This window comes from Halichoeres trimaculatus, unplaced genomic scaffold (assembly GCF_033239565.1).
Source record: "Halichoeres trimaculatus isolate MK-OKI-2021-1 unplaced genomic scaffold, fHalTri1.1 fHalTri1_scaffold_16, whole genome shotgun sequence".
Lineage (NCBI taxonomy): Eukaryota > Metazoa > Chordata > Actinopteri > Labriformes > Labridae > Halichoeres > Halichoeres trimaculatus.
The window spans coordinates 6,210,131-6,228,818 of NW_027437194.1; the positions used below are offsets into that span (position 1 = coordinate 6,210,131).

Below are 18,688 nucleotides of genomic sequence, written 5' to 3' on the forward strand. Positions count from 1 at the left end.
GCACTTTCATAAGTGGGCGTTTTTTCCAAGCAGGGGGTAGTTTTCAGCTCTGCCAGGGTTTAGAGTCTTGCACTTCCGGTTTCCACCTCCATACTGTACATCTTGTGCAACACTGCCCCTGCATGGTCCTGCTGTACCACCAGATTCAGTGAAAAACTTTTACTGATTTTTCATGCATGTTGAGAATAGTCTGCACTGGAGGACCAAAGACTGTAAAAGACTCTCATTATTATTATTATTATTATTATTATTATTATTATTATTATTATTATTATTATTATTATTTGTTGATACACTAATTGCTGTTTTACTGTTTAATTGGTCATGTTCAAAGCTTTTTGGAGTCATCAAAGACTTTCTTTACTTGATGTAGTCCAAAATAAAGGCCTGTGAATTGAAACTTTTTTTAAGGAAAAGTTACACTTGTCCACATTTATCGGGTCATGCCATACTGCTTTGGACGTCACATAACCAAAGGTATGATAAAAAGTTAGATAAGCTAGTTCACAATTTGTTTCTAGATCTGATACATGTCTATTCTAAGAAAATGGCCCTCAAAATCAGAAAATTAAATGCTCAGGCCAGACATGATACAGGTGTTACACAATTATGTGGACTTTACACTGTACCATCTTAATTTTGTTTGCAAAGGAAAAACTCTATTCTTGCAAAAAAAAAAAAAAACTTTTGAACTTTCAGTTACAGACTTCTGTCCTTCAAGTTTAACTCGTGCAAGATTATGATTGTTTAAAAATAAAATTAAATAGTTGCTTCATTACAGTTCTATTAATGAATAAAATTGCGACAAAAATATTACAACTCTGACTTCTGGAATGACAACAATGGACATAAACAAGAAGATAAATAAATAATAATAAAAAACACGACCTATAATGTCTCTTATGATTAGCGCTTGATGACAATAAATGTGCTCCACAACAGCTCAAGGATGTGTACTACTAGTATGAGGCCTACATCGGCAATCTACTATCATGAGAGGTGGTAAGAGGATACACATGATAAACTATTGTGAATCTAAGGTCTCCCCATTTCCTTAACTTGTAAAAGTGACTACTGAGTACTGTCTATAAATAACTAAGAGAAAGGGAGAGAAGTTATTTGATCCCATAATACTTAACTTCCTGGCTTCACTTTCCTGGTATTCAAAACTTAAAACTCTGATCTTGGTGGCCCTCTAGTGGACAAATAACATATTAGAGTATTGTAGTAACAGTATACTCAGCAGGTAAAAATGGGACAGTGGCAAAATGGTAGTGTGTGTGTGAACTGGTGGCTGGACCGAAACAGTTATTTGATCTAGATGTTGTAAAATATAAACAGTAGTTACAAAAGTCACCATATGTACTTTTTTTCTGTAATACTATATGTTGTGTATTACTTATTGCATATTACAAAATGTATGCTGTGTTTATTGTTGTTGTTGGAACAGCTATAGCAATTCTTTTTGTCTTTGTTTTTCTACCATGTTATTATGGCAACGACATGCAGCATGAGGACATAGGAAAATATTTTATAACTCCTCAGGGAAAAGATGTTTTAAAGACATTATTGGTTCACATGGTAGATCTGCTTTGAGAAACTCACTGATTGATGTCCATGTGAATCAGTTCTTCAGACAAGAAACTTTTCTTTGTAAACTCGTTAATAAGCGTTCATACTTGACAAAAGAATTAGACTTGTTTTTGCATTTTGTTGTATCAGACAGAATATGAAGCTTCTGTCAGGCTGACAGGAAGTCCAGTAAACCCCAACAGACCAAGCTGTATACTTGAGAATAGGCCAATGAACTTTAAGTGTTTTAGTCTCCCAAATGACAAATAACATAATAACATCATCATGGTGCAGCTGATACTTTAAGAAGCAATGAGCAAGCACTGGGTAGTTTCCTTTTTAGTTAGCTGTCCATTTCCATGCACTTCTCAGCTAGCTGTAGTTGTTTCTTGTTTGACATTGGGTTTGTCTGCAGACATAAAGCATCTGAAGTGTTCCTGTGGATGGCTGAAACTAGTACTTACATATCTGTAGGCTCTTTGTGTGTAGGTTAGATGTATTTCACATTCTTCAATCCCCTCCAGAGTCCACCAGCAGGCCATGGTTTCACCACAGTGTATATGATGAACTGAAAATCATGCAAGAAGAGAAAATTTTAGAAATCTGCCAGCTGATCCATGGTAGTGGTGCGTACGCAACAACAAATCACATTAGTATTTACAGCAGAAGTCAGCAGCTTCAAGTCTACCTTGTTTCTCTTCTTGCAGTGTATTACTCAAACTCACAGACTCCAAAATGTTTTTAATTGCTGTGGTTGTCTTGAAAATATTTTTGCAACACAAAGGGTTTGTGTTGCAAAATTTCAACTTAAAAAAAGTCTGAAGTTGATGCTAAAACTGATGCAGAGAAGTATTTTGAACGTCATCTTTGCAGCATATTATTCATGTTTATCACATTATATGCTGTTTTGTTGAATATGAGCTCAACAGCCTCCATGTCAGGAACACTATCTCAAATAGAGAGCTGTGTTTTCTGTGCCTGATTCATATGGAAACCTGCAAAACTCGGGTGTTTATAATTTGTGTACTTCAGTGTCACAGCCTGAACTAGGAAGATGATGGCTGGACTTCTATTTGTTCCTTTGCAAGGATCAAAATTACACTTAATTGACTGCTAATCGATGCTAGCTCTTCTACGTACATTTAGTGGGAAGCTATAGCTTCCAGTTCCTTTTTAAGTATTTAAATAAAAGTTTGTTTTTTTGTTCTTTAACACTTTTTTGAGAGTTATGAATAATTGAAGACAAGAGCCTGTGAAAGGAAGATCTTTTTTAACATTGTTTTGTACCTGTGTATTTTAACTTTAGTACAGTGTCCTAGGGTGTCCTGAAAGGCAGAATTCAAATGAAATTTATTCTTATTCTTATTCTTCTTCTTCTTATTATTATTATTATGAAACAGAACCAACTTTGTCGGAAGAACAGTTTTTTAAAGGCATGCAATTACAGAAACTTGCAAGAATACATGCATGTGTTAGGAAAACAGTACCTGCATAGTCATCTTATCATATTACACTGGACACAGTTGTAGAAGGCTAACTGGAAGTTAAAAAAAAATTGTATGTGTGTATTGGTTACTGTATTTACACATGGGGGTTATTTGCATGATGGTAGAGACAGTTGTTTTTCCCATAAAATGTCTGCTTTGTTAACATAGAGGGCTCAATTATGGAGCTTGACATCACAAAATCTAAAATGAATCTTTTCAATACATTACAATTTCTAAACAAACTGATAAATACATAAGATTGACTATTTTTCTGGTGAGTTTTCGGTGACAAAAATATTAAAAGGTCTAAAAGTTTGTATCAAGAGGAAGTGTCCTCTCAACACCCATGATGCCTCTGTCTCCAGATCAGCTTTTGATGTATGTGTATGCGCGTGCCTGTACAAAGGCCGTCCACGGTTGAATTATGATGCGCCCACATTAAAAAAAAAAAAAGACCGTGGTTACATTTGGTTCACGTGCGGAAAGAGACAAGAGAGGGGTGGGGAAGAAGTGACTTGTGGGATGCGGCAGGAGAGACAGAGGGGTAGAGTGGGTGACATACAGAGGGAAACAACAGCGACCAACGCGTGAAAGGAAAGGAGGGGAGCGATAAAATCATCTGGGTTACCGATCGTTCAGTGCCTGAAACTCAGGTTTGCGCAGACGGACGGCGGAGATTCAGCGGAAGGAAAAGTTGAGATCCCACGAACCAGTGCGTGGGAGTGGGAAGCAGGATCGTGACTGACTGAGACAAGCTCCACTGTCTGTCTCGTCATGGCAGGTAATTTAATTTAACCATTACACACTTTAGCAACACGACAGACTTGTGTCGTTAATGCGCGACTCTACCCCACTGAGCTCCCTACTCCGTGGATTGGAGATTTGTGTTAACCCAGTGACAGTTAGCCCCACGGTGGCTAGCTAACAAAACTTAGCTAATGCTAACAGTAGCTAGCCAGCAAACTCAAGTGTCATCGCCCATCTGGCCTGTCTGCTGGTGTTATATCGAGTTGTGCTACTTTGCTGGACTACGCTACCGGAGCACTCACCAGAGGCATAGCTGTTATTATTTTTTTGATGGAAAACATGGATGAGTACATAGTAAGAATAAGGCTAGCATGTTTTTGTACAATGCTAAAATGAGAAAATCTCGTTCTAACGCTTTTAGCCCATTTCACATGATGCTTCCAGCACATATATCTATGTATTTCACCACTTCTTACTCTGTTAGTACCGTCTACGCGAGATTTTATACCGCAGCAAAATATAATTTGTCAGATTTCAGGAAAGGCATATTTGTTATCATTAATATTTAGTTTGAAAGAATTCTCCTAGTTGTGTCTCTGCGCATGCGCCGACCCGCTAAGTAACAACTTTGAGGGATGCAGTATTCAATAGAACACCAGCTAAAGCTAGTTAGCCAGCTGCAGCTAGCAAATGAAAGCTGTTTACCATTATCACCGGCCCAGGACCAGCATGCTAACCACAGCAATCCGCTACTCCATCCTAACGCTAACTTGTCATAAATAAACGCTGTTCCTAATCAAGTGCACGAGAATTTCAACATGCATATTAATATATTTTTACAAGCGGTTAATATTAAATAAATGGAAGGACGTTAAACAGGCGGTTTCCGCTTCACTGCACATATTTCTCAAACATGCCATGACTGGCTTGACAAGGCTGGCTAGCTAACGTTAGCACAAACTTTGACATTGCCTACATGCAAGCTAGTACTTAAGGCCTGCTGCAGACTGACCAAGCTGTCATTTAGCATCTTCTTTGCGCTTTCAACATAAAGGTGGGGAAGGCGAAGAGAGCCAACACTGCTGGGTTCAGAGTCATACCACAGGGAAAAATCCCATCCCTCAAAGAAGACCCAGAAAGTGGATGACTTGTGTAGCCTAACGTAGCATTTCACCTTCCATTCAAAGGCTGGTACTCTTGCAGCTCATGTAAAAATGTTAGAATAATATTCAAATGTAGTTTCTCCACCGATATACTTTGATTGTTATTTTATTTCTTCGACAAAAAAGGTCACTACTAACAAACAGTGCGTGGGTTCAGACGGTTTGGGCGGGGAAATAACGTTGGTCTTTAAGCAGACGTATTGCACATCACTCTCTTTTTAACAGAGACCACTGTAACCAGTAATAAACCTCATATAAGTCTGTGCATTTCTACAGCAAATAATGCATATGACCAATGAAAATGTTACATTTGTATCTGTCCACTGCTGGCCAAGCCTGTCCTAGTGTTTTTTTTTCGTTTTTGTTTTATACCATGATTCACTTCAGAATCCAGTGTGTATGATGAATCCTTGGTGACTCATAACTGTCCTTGATTGTTCTGCAGAGCTGTTCCACAAGGTGTTGGACATTTTTATCACAAATCAGACCAGTTTTTTTATTGGGCAATAACGGAAATAGTCACGTGTAAAAATGTGTGGAATTTATGTAGATGTATTGTGCAATGCGTAATGATGATTGAGAACCTGTTGAGACCGGTGATGGAGTTCATTATCAACCGAGGCAGCGTGTAAGTTCTTGTTGATGTATTTTTAACACTGGAGCTTGGCGGTATAGCATCTCCTGCAGGTTTGACAGCTGCTCAGGCTTAAAATTAAGGATGTTCAGATTCTCAATTCACCTGCTGCAATAGTGATCCAAAGCAGAGTCTGTATTTTCAGGCTTCACTGAATGTTTTATTCTCAAAATGAACAAAAAGTGCAACCAAAGCTTGACCTGACTTTAAATTTTGCAGCAATAGAAGGAACTTATTGATTTCAAATGTTATTTTGGCACTTTAATGTCCCTTTTGCATAACTGGTTTTCAGATTGTGTAGGATATATGTGTCTATTCTGTTCTGTTCTATTCTATGTGCTGCTCTAAATCTTTGAAGTATGAATCAATGTTGTTTGCTTTAATCTCTGCAGGACCTGGAGGTGACATGCAGTGGTGCTTTTCTCAGGTGAAAGGAGCCATTGATGACGACGTAGCTGAAGGTATGAAATCTGCAAAAAGTGATTTTTTTTTTTTAAGCACGGGGGGAAATATCGAAGCTCAGAGGTAATACACAGCAGTGATTAGATAGCAGATCAACAGCTGAAATAAATAGCATTGCCTCATTTATTCTGGCAATGACATTTATTTCCACTCTGGGTCTCCCTGACTCAGGATATTGATAGGTGACTTGCCGGGTATAGCTGATCAACCAGCTGATGACTATAGAGAAAGTTGTACCTCTGGCGCACTCACCTTGTTTAACATGTCACTCCCATGACAGATTACCTTTTGTTTTCTGAGGCTATAAATGTAAATGTATTTGTGTCAGACCCTTCTGCTGCTGAAGCTTCACATTAAAATCGTATGCCTGGCCAGTCATTTCAGTTCTCTTACTGCAGCAGGACACTGAGGTTGGTTACTGACCACTGAGCTCTTGTATAGATCAATACCAAACCCAACAGAAACACAGGGACTAAAACTTTGATCAGCCACAAGGATCTGGATGGATAGAGAGCTGCAGATGAGAGGCGCCATCCTGGGCACAGGTGCAGGGACAATAAATTAACCTGTATTAGGCCAGATGTTGGGCAACAGACAGGATGTTTGAGAGTCATGTCTTTTTCGACTCTACAATATTTGAGATATTTTAATAAATATTGGTTGTTTACTTCAGATAGCCTGGGTTTTTTGATGTCATTAAAGCAGCTAAAATTTTAACACCTTGGTACATTAATTTGGGTGGCCAGAACTAAACTTGGCTTACTCAATTAGTTACTATATAAAGTGAAATAACGAAAAGTTTTTACTTAAATAATTTTTACTAACAGGTCCAGACTGTATTCTGTTAACCCATATTAACCCTATAAAAAAGTTTTTATTTTGTTGAAACAATGTAGAAAGTAGGGGTCGTCTTATAATTGGGGTCATTGACACATGCTGATAGTTGTCAAGGGTCACGACAAGACTGCAAAAAACAGAAGGTGCCAGCTTTTTGTAAAGCCAGAGACCTCACAGTGGCTGTGGTCATCTGTCAGTCACAGCAGAGACACAGCAGGGATGAGTACTACAATACTCAACTACTGAACAAATTCAGTCAAAAGTACCGGATACCGATTTACGTAAAATCAAAAGGTACCATGTTTAGGTACCCAATTGCATCCTTTGACTGTGTTCATGTCAATGCCGGTCATGAACACAGCATTGCAAGGTTATATATTGGAGGATAAATGTGTTATTTTGAAAAAAAAAAAAAAAGATTTTATCATTAAACAAAATTATGTTTTTTTACCACATAAACACAAAAAAAGTATCGAAGTTGGTACCGACACCAATGGCCAGGTACCGAGCATTGGTACCACATTGTTTCAAATGTGAAAGTTACCCATCCCTAAGACGCAGTGACAGAAGATGAGACAATTAATGATAATTAAGAACTTTGAGATAATGATGGTCAGTGCAGAAAAGATCTTGAACAGCTGCCAGGCAGTCAAAATGATTGAGTTACGGAGAGTAATGTCTGAAGATAGTGCATCCAAGACCATCTGAGTAATGCGAACAGTAAAAGAAAATGTTATTGTAGTATCGTTGCATTTGGAACATTATCTTAGCTGAGTGTATTTGGACCCAAAAATTAAAATTAAAACAGTCTCAATTATTATTTCAATGGTTGTCTCAGAATATTAAATAAAACAATAGTTAGAAAGTAAAATTTGGTTACAAGTCTTTTTCTAAAGATTGGGCTTGAAAAGATGGAAGTCGTCTTACAATCAGGGACATCCTATATTCAGGTCAGTACGGTATTATATTAACGGAATAATGTTGATGAGTTCTGAAAACCTGTTGCTAATTTGTTAAAGCTGTCTGAACTCCCTCCATAAAGATTGCATTGATTTAACTAAGCAGCCTAGGGCTGTCACTTTATTGTGTAAATTAGCAAATTAATGCTTTATAAAAATTAACGCAATTAACTCATTGACTGCCAGCGCATCTTTAAACAATCTTTCAAGACCCAAATAATATTGTTTTCTATGACTATGTAAACACTAAAACCACCAAAGTAGAGTGGACTCTCTTACTGTTTTTGATTCAAAAACAGATAAAACGTAATTTTTTTGATCCAGTTCATCTCGGGCGCTCCATCCTTTGATCCTCCATGATCTCTGTTGTCTTTTCTCACGATGGCGACGCTCTTTCTCTCTGAACTACCGCGACACATCCTCAGTTGGAGCGTAAGCTGCTTGAACTTTTCTGACTTGCAGCGTCTCCTTATGCTTCTGTCATCTCGCATCTTCTCCTCATATCCATGCTGAGCTCTCATCCAAAGAGCGCACCACTCTCACCCACAGTAGTTTACGAGCAGGATTTTGATTGACAAGCTCCACCATACCCCCACTTCCCCCTGCTGAAAAACATAATTTACTTCTATAGACGCAGTGCTTTGTTGTTAATCCGCACCATAAATGTCATTTAACTACATGGTGGTAAATCTACACCTCTCAGTTTTTCTTACCAGAAGTCTTTACCTGGTTTCACTTCTTCAAAGCACTCAAGGTATTTTTCGTTGTCTGGCATATAGAGCAACTGTATAGCAAGCGAGTAAAAGAAATGCTCCCCTGTGCATAGCATCTCCCGTTAATGTTCTGCTTTTGGGAGGCGATGTGTTGTCCACTGTGTGATCCTGAAGCCATCATTTCTATAAAGCTGGTGAGATGTCATTCAGTGCTGTTAGAATGATGGTAGTTTATTTTTGACACCCCGTGTCATTAAAAAGCCTCCTCCACATGCTGCTCAATCGCTGTTTTATACTTGGTCTGAAAAATGAGATCCAGCGAGCAGGTGTGTTAGGAACCAGGGGTGTAGGTGTGTGTGTGTGGGAGACATTTACTCTGTCATTCTATGGAAAACACTGAGTCATGCTTCATCTGCCTTTTGAAAGAATATTAAAAAACATTGGCCTCTTCTTTATTTTGTCATATTCTGTTTCACTAAGCCAGAAAGTTATTGAGTCATGGTGATTTTGGTTCTCAAAGAGGCAAAAAAAAAACCTCTTTTCACTTCTTGGGCTGTGTGTTTAGTGTCTCGTTGAGGAACACACTAATGATAGTCATTTAGCTGAAATGAAAAGAATGGTAACCAAGCTTTGGTGAATGAATATCATGACCCCTGGTCTTTATTTCTACCCTCACTGTTGTTGATTTATGCATTTATGCATCATGTTAATCTTAAAAAAAGACATCCATTAGCTTATAATAATCAGAGCTGCTATAGAAAGCAGGTAGTGTTCACCCGTATTAGAGCCATTTTTTATTTTGTTATTGAATTTGATAAAGAAATGCATGAAAACTGGTGGATAATGACAGAAATGTCACTGCCCGTACGGAAGCCTATGTTATTTTGAGTACGTCTTGTAAGGAAGCCATGCATGTGCTTCCATTGTATCACCCTGTACATCGAGCCCCAGGGAGCACGATGTACACAATGACCTCCTACTACAACCTCCAGCGGCATTGTCCTTCTGCCCCACTGGCCAACAAAGGGTTAAGTTAGTGTGTATTTGTGTGAGGAACATATTCAGTTTATAAAGCATCATACTGCTCCTGGGTGAAACTATAGCGCTGTCTGAATAAGCGAGGAGGGAGAAACTAGGTTACTGATCATTTTTCATCTGCTCTACATGCTCTGACATCTTTCTGCTTCTCCGGCCTACGCGCTCACTTCTTCTTCAGATCTCTTTGATTCCTGTTGATATTTCCAGGGTTAGATGGGATGGACTGAGTGGTACCCAATACGCTCAAGTATTGGAGACATTTCTTTTTCCTAATTGAAAAAAAAAACTTTGATGTATGTTTGTACATTTCTGTAATGTTTTCTTGTGTTTTTGTCTTCTTTTGCAGCGGATATCATTTCCACGGTTGAGTTTAACCACACAGGGGAGCTGCTAGCCACAGGAGACAAGGGTGGGCGCGTAGTCATTTTCCAGCAGGAAATAGAGGTACAGCTGCAAGTTTGTCTTCCTTGGGTTTATTCCCTCGTATTATCCATCTCATGAAAGGTCACCATCTGTGCACAGCTCTGTTACTAATACGGATGTGGATCACAGCGTGACTCACAATATGATCTGTTGCTCACAGCGATGCTGCGATAATCAATATATTACAAGTTAGTCGCATTCTGCTCCATGATTAACCGAAGAGTACAAAATATCCTCCACCAGGCAAAGTTCAGGGTTTGTGTTAAGTCACTGCACTTTGGTTTTAGTGGCATCAAACAACCACTGTTAAGCCTGTAAAACATATTTATAAAAAAGTCTTAAAAACATCTATTTGATACCTTAAATATGAAAAATAACAACTCCTCTTTGTTAACCTGTGACTGTAGATGTCACAGCTGCTCTATTACCTCTGTAACATCCGTAACAGCTGTGTCTTTTCCAAGCTTTCATTCCTTCATAGCCTTCAGCAAAACTTCTGTCATATGAGCACCAGTCACCCATCGTACTAGTTTGTAGCCTGTAGGATTTTTTTTTCCTCTGTCAGTAGAGTTGGTAGTTATTGTAATGTAGGACTCTGTGGCTTCAAAGTCCTAGGTTCAGTTCTCAGATTTGATTGCATCCTTTACCTTTCCTCTTGCCCAAGTTCAGACAGCTGAAATAGCTTTTTTCTTCCTTTGTGCTCATTGGCTCTGAAAGTAGCTGGTACACTTCTTCACATCTTTGATATTCGGTTCTCGTCTACTGGCAAAAAAACATAAAACCTATCGATTATACCTTCACCCCTTGATTTCAGTTTATGCAGGATTGTTCCACTCTCAACTCAGTTTAAATATTTGTATAATTTTTGCATAATTTTTACACAAGTAACTAGGGCTTAGATGATATGCTTTTCTCCCGATTCGATTCTTTAATGATTTGGGGGTGCCAATTCGATCCAAATTGCGATTTTTGTGATTTTTCGTTTGCTTTTTCAACACCAGACCATGTGGAAAATTTGAATGATGATGATGATGTTTCCAGGCTATATCAGGAGCCATATTTTCTCTCAAAAAATGCACATCATGTGAGTCAGTTTTTAGGATTTCCTCAAGGGATCAGACATCTCAGCTTTTCCCAATCTAAATTATAAACAGAGACTTAGAAGTAGCATTTAAATTTGAAAAAATAAAAAACAAATAATAAAGATTTTTGAAAAAAAAATCACGATTTTATATTGTTAAACAAAACATCACAATACTTTCTCTCGCCCCTACAAGTAACTGAAATTAACATTCACAGATGCACAATGAAGAGTTACTTATTTAAAAAATTGAATTAGAAACATAAATTAGCTTTAATGGAAATTTTCTGTGGAAAAAAGATTACTAAAAAAGAAGAAAGTAAAAGATGTTTTTCTTGCAAACAAAGTAAATATTTTTTTTATTCTGTGGTGTTAATGTAGCGTATACTATCTACCATATCTAAAAGGTACTTCACTGCTTTTTGGTCAACGCCAAAGTGCGCCCAAACAGCTGCTCGCGTTGTTCTGTTCGCTTGGTGTTGGAGTATTCATCCATGAAGCTTTCGTTCCAAGACATTCTCAAGTTCTGCTGAATCCAGCACTCCAATAGCAATCTCATTATCTGCATGTGTCTATCGAGCTATGCATAGTCTGTGCTCGATCTAACTAAGCTGTTTAAATGCACTACAATAGTCTGATCTTGTGCTGACTAAGCTCATAGTCCGGTTTTTAATGTGCATGTAAACGTGCTGTATGTAGTGGACTGGATGGAACAGTGTCATGTGGCTTCTTCTTCTGCTGCTGGTTTTCTGGCAGCCTTCACACATTGGGACACCTATAACTGCACAACCTGTAATGTATTTTAAGTGGGGAGAAAAACTGACACAGTAGTTCTACTCCGGTTAGAAGCTCTTTTTGGGTTTTGATTATTTTTCAATGAATCACTCAGCCCTTGGTCCGAACATCCTCGACCGATAAACTGATAACACTTGAATTGGTGAGAAAATATGTTTAGAGCAGCAGATTTTAATTACACGTCAGGACCATGATAGATATGTGAAATAACAAAAGTTTTCTTAAAACTGCTCTTTGAGAGGGTTACAATAACATTAACATTATGTATTGTCTCTCACTTTAAAAAGCTGATAACTCTTCTGTAAAAGTAGACATGTTGTTTTGAAATAAAATGTGGTTACTTGGGGCTATTCCTCATCTGATGTCTTCTATTTCTGTCTTTATCTGATACATTTTTCCAACAGAATAAGAGCCAGCCCCAGTTCAGGAGTGAATATAATGTTTACAGCACTTTCCAGAGCCATGAGCCCGAATTTGACTACTTGAAGAGTTTGGAAATTGAGGAGAAGATCAACAAAATTCGCTGGCTTCCTCAGAAAAATGCTGCCCAATTCCTGTTGTCAACTAATGGTAAGCTAGTCACGTTCATAAGCCAGGACTTTGTTTCTGAAAAGCTTAAGTAAATTTTCAGTACTAATTGTTCTCATTAATGAGGATCATTACACCCCACTTGCCTCAAATAAATATTACTTCTGTCTGTGTGTGTAACTGTGCGCCATTGACTCGATCGACTGATTAATTGTGCTCTTGGTCCCTTATCTTTTCAGTATCCCTTTAACTGTGTAGTGCTAATTCTTAATATTATAGAGTTGTATTCAGTGCATGCATGCTTTTACATGTAATTGTTATTTGTGTTTTTTACATTTTTTATCTGTTTCTGACAGATAAGACAATCAAGTTGTGGAAAATCAGTGAACGAGACAAAAGACCAGAGGGCTACAACCTGAAGGAGGAGGATGGACGTTACAAAGACCCAAACACTATCACGTCACTGCGGGTCAGTTCAAAACAATGACGGCAACTGGCAGCCTAATTTTTTTGTCGTACAAGACAGGTCAAATTATGGGATTAAAGAGGTAGTTCTTTTTTGTTTTTATTAGTAGTATGACCAAAAGAAGTAGTTAAAATCCATCCAGTTCAGAGAGCAGATAGTACTTCCTAAGTAGCTTGTTAAATATAAAACAGCATCATAGTCTGGATAAAAGTTAGGGTTGTCAAGTATATTAAGCTTCTAAAAAGAGAATTTTCAAGCAGATTTCAATCTCCTTTAAATTTCTGTTGTGTTCTGTTTTCAGGTACCAGTTCTGATACCCATGGACCTCATGGTGGAGGCCAGTCCACGGAGGGTGTTTGCCAACGCTCACACCTACCATATCAACTCTATCTCTGTCAACAGTGATAATGAGACCTACCTGTCTGCAGACGACCTCCGCATCAACCTCTGGCACCTCGAGATCACCGACCGCAGCTTCAGTATCCTTAATACACACAGGCCATTTATGACCGTCAGCATTAGCCAAAAATGTAGATAACACTGCCATCACTCAACCCTTGAGTATGACTCTCAGTGACTTAAACTCAGATATTCGAAGCATCTGGATTTATGTGTACCTTTACATTGTTGAGCCATTTGAAGGCTTTATTCTCCTGAACTCCTTTGTTCTTCAGATATTGTTGACATCAAACCGGCCAACATGGAGGAGCTGACAGAGGTGATCACAGCAGCCGAGTTCCATCCTCATCAGTGTAACACGTTTGTGTACAGCAGCAGCAAAGGGACCATCCGTCTCTGTGACATGCGGGCCTCAGCGCTGTGTGATAAACACTCTAAATGTGAGTTCACATGTTCATGTGTATTTCTTTCACACATTTCCAGTGTTGAGAAAAAATTATTACAATTTTTTCAGAGATAGAGCTGTTTCTTGTAGACATGGTAGCTTTGGCTGGCTAATCTGACGAGTGAAGCTTTTAGCAGCAACTGTTTAACCATAGACTGTATCTGAGTGGAGCCAGGAAACAAATAATGTTTTTTTTCTTTTTAGAGTCTAATTTCTTCTTGGCTCAGCCCTCTGACATATTTTACAATCCCTGAAAAAATATACTAAGACTGCAACTGTTAAACGAAGCCTAATTTTTAACCTCTTATAACGAATGAAAACAAAACTTTTCTGAAAAAAGGGGACTTGAATACAAGGCAGCCAAAAGATATCTTCAAATCACCACAAAAATTGGACGTGAGAAACATTCCTACGAGGTGTATTAATTTTTTAAAGTTTGACCACAGCCCATCTGGAATGACTGGAGAGATAGATTTTTCGAACTATACTGCAGCCAGCCACCAGGGGGAGCAGTTTTTGTGGCAATCGCACTTTGAGTCCGTTTTTTTTTTTTCAGTCTACGGGTTTAACTGAACCATTGCTGTCTAAAGTGAATGCTTTGTGTCAGGTGTTGCTAGATCAGTCTTACGAAGGTTTCTAATTTAGTGTTTTTAGTACGCGTCTTATGTTTCTTTTCAAAAAACAGTGAAAATCAGAAGCACACCAAGCAGTTGTTGGCTATCAGTCCACAATCATGCCTGCAAGGACTAGATTTTGATGTGGCCTCTTTAGCCCTGAGCTAAAATAGACCAGACCCAGCCAGACCACTGGACTTATAAATAAACAGAGCATCAACTTCTCATTAAAGACGGATATTCACTCTGTTGCCATTGTGTGCATGTTTACACCAGTGTTTTAGTCTCACAGGGGAGTCACAATCAAATAATAAATAAAACAGCATCAGTTTTTTTTTGCATGTTAGATAACTTCACATCAATAGGGTAAATTCCCTACTCGCTTGATCATTGGATGATGATAAAATAAAAAGGCAGTTTGACCTCTTCTTTAAAAGTATCAGGACTGAAACGCTTTGATCTTTGTTCTCTTCTGACCTTTGCCATTTACAATACATTTGTAGCACAGGAACTGAGGCTTTCAGACCTTTCTCTGTTAACCTCAGAGGAAGCTGTGTGGATAAATCCCTGTGGATTATACTCATCCAAATCCAAAAACCAACTTGTTTAAATGTGGCACGGCTAAGACCCTACAGTCATCGCCCTCTTCTGTTAATGTTTTACACGTAGGCTATGTGCATCTTCCCAAAGTCATGTTTTTACTTGAGTTTGCAGTAATGCATGATAAAAAAGTCTGCTGAACAAAGTCATTTAGTGAGTGCAGAAATACCAATTAGACTGCAGTGTAAACAGGCAAAGCTTTGCTCCAAACACTGTAAATAAAAGCACCAACTTTGACTAAAAAGCAAACCAGGTTAAGGAGTAAGACCACACCTTTTCTTCTATAGTATCAAGTTTCATTATGTAGTGCTTTGTCTTATTCAAAACTATCAGATTACACTTTCCTCATTTAAGATATCTCAATAAAAAAATATTCTACTACTAAGAAACTAACTAAAACTTTTAAACTCTTTTCTTTTCCAGTGTTTGAGGAGCCAGAAGATCCCAGTAATCGATCTTTTTTCTCTGAGATCATATCATCGATCTCGGATGTCAAGTTTAGCCACAACGGGCGCTATATGATGACCAGAGACTACTTGTCCGTGAAGATCTGGGATCTAAACATGGAGAACAGGCCAGTGGAGACTTATCAGGTGAGAACAGGTGGCTACAGAAGAGTGGAGAAGCCGATTCGGTCAAATGAAAGACCCACAGTCTATAAACTAGACTTTGCATTTGGTTTCTATTTCTTTTTTTCTTGGTAAAGTTTATTATTATTTTGGTATTTGTTGTTACGTTTTGGAAATAAATTTCTGAAGCTAAAACAGAAAAACTATGACTAACTGTCTGACCACACCTTTATCAACTTATGTCTTGCAGTTGCATGTTTCAGCCACTAGAGGGTGCCATAAAGTTTTGATTTGCATCAGCTTCCCTGTACAGAAAAGTTGCTTTAAAGCTGCTGGATAACATAATGAGCATGTTGGTAAATTATAAGTTTGATCACATTAATACATTTTAATCTTTTAATTACAGGTTCATGAGTATCTGAGGAGCAAGCTGTGCTCGCTCTATGAAAACGACTGCATCTTTGACAAGTTTGAATGCTGCTGGAATGGTAACGATAGGTGAGTTCGAGGTCGGACTTTGTAAAATGGCAGCACAGTTTCTTTTGATCTTGAACATACTTTAAGATGATGTGAGCTTCAAATTTCATCACTCCTCTAATCTTCCATCCTCAGTGTGGTGATGACGGGCTCATATAATAACTTCTTCCGGATGTTTGACCGCGGCCAGAGAAGGGATGTGACCCTGGAGGCGTCCCGTGAAAACAGCAAGCCCATGCAGGTCCTAAAGCCTCGCAAAGTGTGTGCCGGAGGGAAGCGCAAGAAGGATGAAATCAGCGTTGATAGTTTGGACTTCAACAAGAAGATCCTTCACACTGCCTGGCATCCCCAGGACAACATCATCGCAGTGGCAACGACCAACAACCTCTACATATTCCAGGATAAAGTGAACTAAGTACAGGGCGAGCTGATGTGAGATCTGGCATGGGTGACTTCATGTGTACCATCTGCAGCCTCTCAGGCTCATCCAGGGTGATCTGTGGTAACCACGACAACCAGCATCCCTGTCTGTTGCTACCAGGTGACCGGACTTTGCCACTTTGTTCGAGATGTGGACAGAGAAAGCCTCGCTCTTGCCCATCATTGGCCTGTCTGTGGCAGAGAAACACCCGCCTTGTCGTTTAAGTGATGTTGTGCCAATTTTTTTTCCCTTCACCATTTTGTTTTAGTTTGTTTTGCTTTGCAAGGCCACCCACCCTTTCCTTCCCCCAGGGTAACATGGGTAAAGCGGTTTAATTTCCTTCAAATTCTGAATACAGACACTTATTTTTATAACTTTCCCCCCAATGGCTCTGTGGTAGAAAACAAAAAACACTTATTTAGTTTGTCCCCTTATTGTCCTGTGCCATTCTAGTGTTTATTTTTCTAAGAAAAACTTTTTTTTGTGTACACCTTATTAATTCATCTGTCATACTGTCATGGTATTCTTTGAGTCTCTTCACATGTCTCCGCTCTTTAATTAAACCACGCAGACTCAGCAGTCACAAATGTATTCTCACAGTTTTCTCTACACACCCGTGGCTCAATCTGGATGGTGACTCTTTAGCAGTGACCTCCAGGAGTTTGAGAATCAAAGTGTCATCTCACAGATTAAAAGCCTGGCCCTCTGAGGAGTTGTCTGACTCACTGTCACTGTGCCTCAGGCTCTGGGTGCTCAAAAGGTCCTACAGATAGATTTTTTTTTATTACTATTATTTGATTGGCTCTGTCTTTACTTCTTTTGTGCATTGGTTCCTCTTTTTCCTTTTCTTTGTGTTGAACAATAGTCAGGTATAAGAGATAGCCTATTCAAAGAGAATTATTATGATTGTCATATTTATATTAAAAAAAGATAAAAATGTCACCAGATTTGTTCCGTCCTATTTTGTGAAATGAAGCTGGACCTTGGACATAACTTATTCTGTGTCATCTTAAGTATTGTCTTCCCATGGTGTACCACAGTTCTGAAGAAGCACTTCACAACAGGGAAAAAACCTTTGATTTGACACTGGACTCTTGATGCACCAACAAAAGTACTTGGATGTGTTGAAAGACTGCAGCTTAAAACAAAACATTATTTGAGGCATTAATCACTTAAAGTGTTTGTTGAAACTACTGCAGACATTATAAATGCTACTGTATGTGATGGTACAATAAACTGCAACATGATGTGCAGCAGTTGATGTTCCCACACCGTATTTAAAATGTGGTCCGTTAAGACTCTATTGATGCCTCTAGTAATGTATAACTACAATTTTAATCTATGACAGTGAAGATAATAAAGGAACTACTTTTTGCATCCTCGTTATTGCCTGATTGTTGATGGAGCTGTTGTGCAGAATGATGTGTTGATACTTCTACAGTAGCAATACTAATCTATAACCATCATGGTTGTAAAGCTGCTGCTAAGTGAATCACAACATATTTAAGATGCATGTAAAGCAACAGTAATCGTTTTTACATATATCTGTCCTAACTGTGGCAGAGGTCTGTTGAGCCAGCAGTGCATGGATCTTTATAATAATAATAATGCTTGTGAAGTCAGGGGCGTATTTAGTTGTTTGGGGGCCCAAGGCAAACCCAGTCAATGGGGCCCTCCATGTCCTTGTAACTCATCTTCCTCAGAGCTAGACTGGCCTTCCCTGGGTCCACTGTCTCTTTCCGAGAATCAAGGCATGGGACAGTGCTAATCTTGCACATGGTAACTTAACACAACTAAATGCATTTCGTCAAGTTCTGTACTTTAGTTTGATTTTGAAAAAGTGAATACATAATTTAGACCACTTTGTCCTGGATTTGAAATCTTTTATGGTCAATTGACAGCTTATTTATCCCACGGTGGGGAATTTACAGAGTAACAGTAAGAAACAAGAAAGTATGAAGTGAAAAACATTACAATAGGTAAATATTGAAAAAAATAATTTAGTAAAGAAAAAATTCGTAAATATCAAGCACAACATAAAATGGGGGAAAAAATCTACTGAAAGAGGTGATTTTTACAGTTACCATACTTTTTGGTACAATTATTTTTAAGTTAATTTTTATTTGACCCCCTGTCCAGTGAGTTATGTATCAAAAAAAGAGATTTTGTACAATAATGTTTATCAACAACTCAAAAAGTTTGATTTTGAGAACATTATCCTATTTCCTGGGCTAGATAAAGTCCTTAAAATCATAAAA

At 38.4% G+C, this 18,688-nt stretch overlaps 1 protein-coding gene across 1 annotated transcript; it reads left to right on the forward strand.

Annotated features, from left to right (window-relative positions):
* The first annotated feature begins 3,404 nt into the window (after positions 1–3,404).
* On the forward strand, positions 3,405–17,804 carry ppp2r2ab (protein phosphatase 2, regulatory subunit B, alpha b). Its single transcript, XM_074690650.1, has 10 exons — positions 3,405–3,840; positions 5,996–6,064; positions 9,959–10,056; positions 12,316–12,481; positions 12,796–12,908; positions 13,207–13,384; positions 13,580–13,744; positions 15,387–15,556; positions 15,939–16,030; positions 16,145–17,804. Exons 1-10 carry the CDS (start codon positions 3,834–3,836, stop codon positions 16,422–16,424), a joined length of 1,338 nt encoding a protein of 445 aa, XP_074546751.1. The 5' UTR covers positions 3,405–3,833; the 3' UTR covers positions 16,425–17,804.
* Positions 17,805–18,688: the final 884 nt, after the last annotated feature.

Coding starts and splice junctions, on each gene's coding strand:
- ppp2r2ab (XM_074690650.1), top strand. Junction 12,482..12,795: donor ATTCCTGTTGTCAACTAATG/GTAAGCTAGTCA, acceptor TGTTTCTGACAG/ATAAGACAATCAAGTTGTGG. Junction 15,557..15,938: donor GGCCAGTGGAGACTTATCAG/GTGAGAACAGGT, acceptor TTTTAATTACAG/GTTCATGAGTATCTGAGGAG.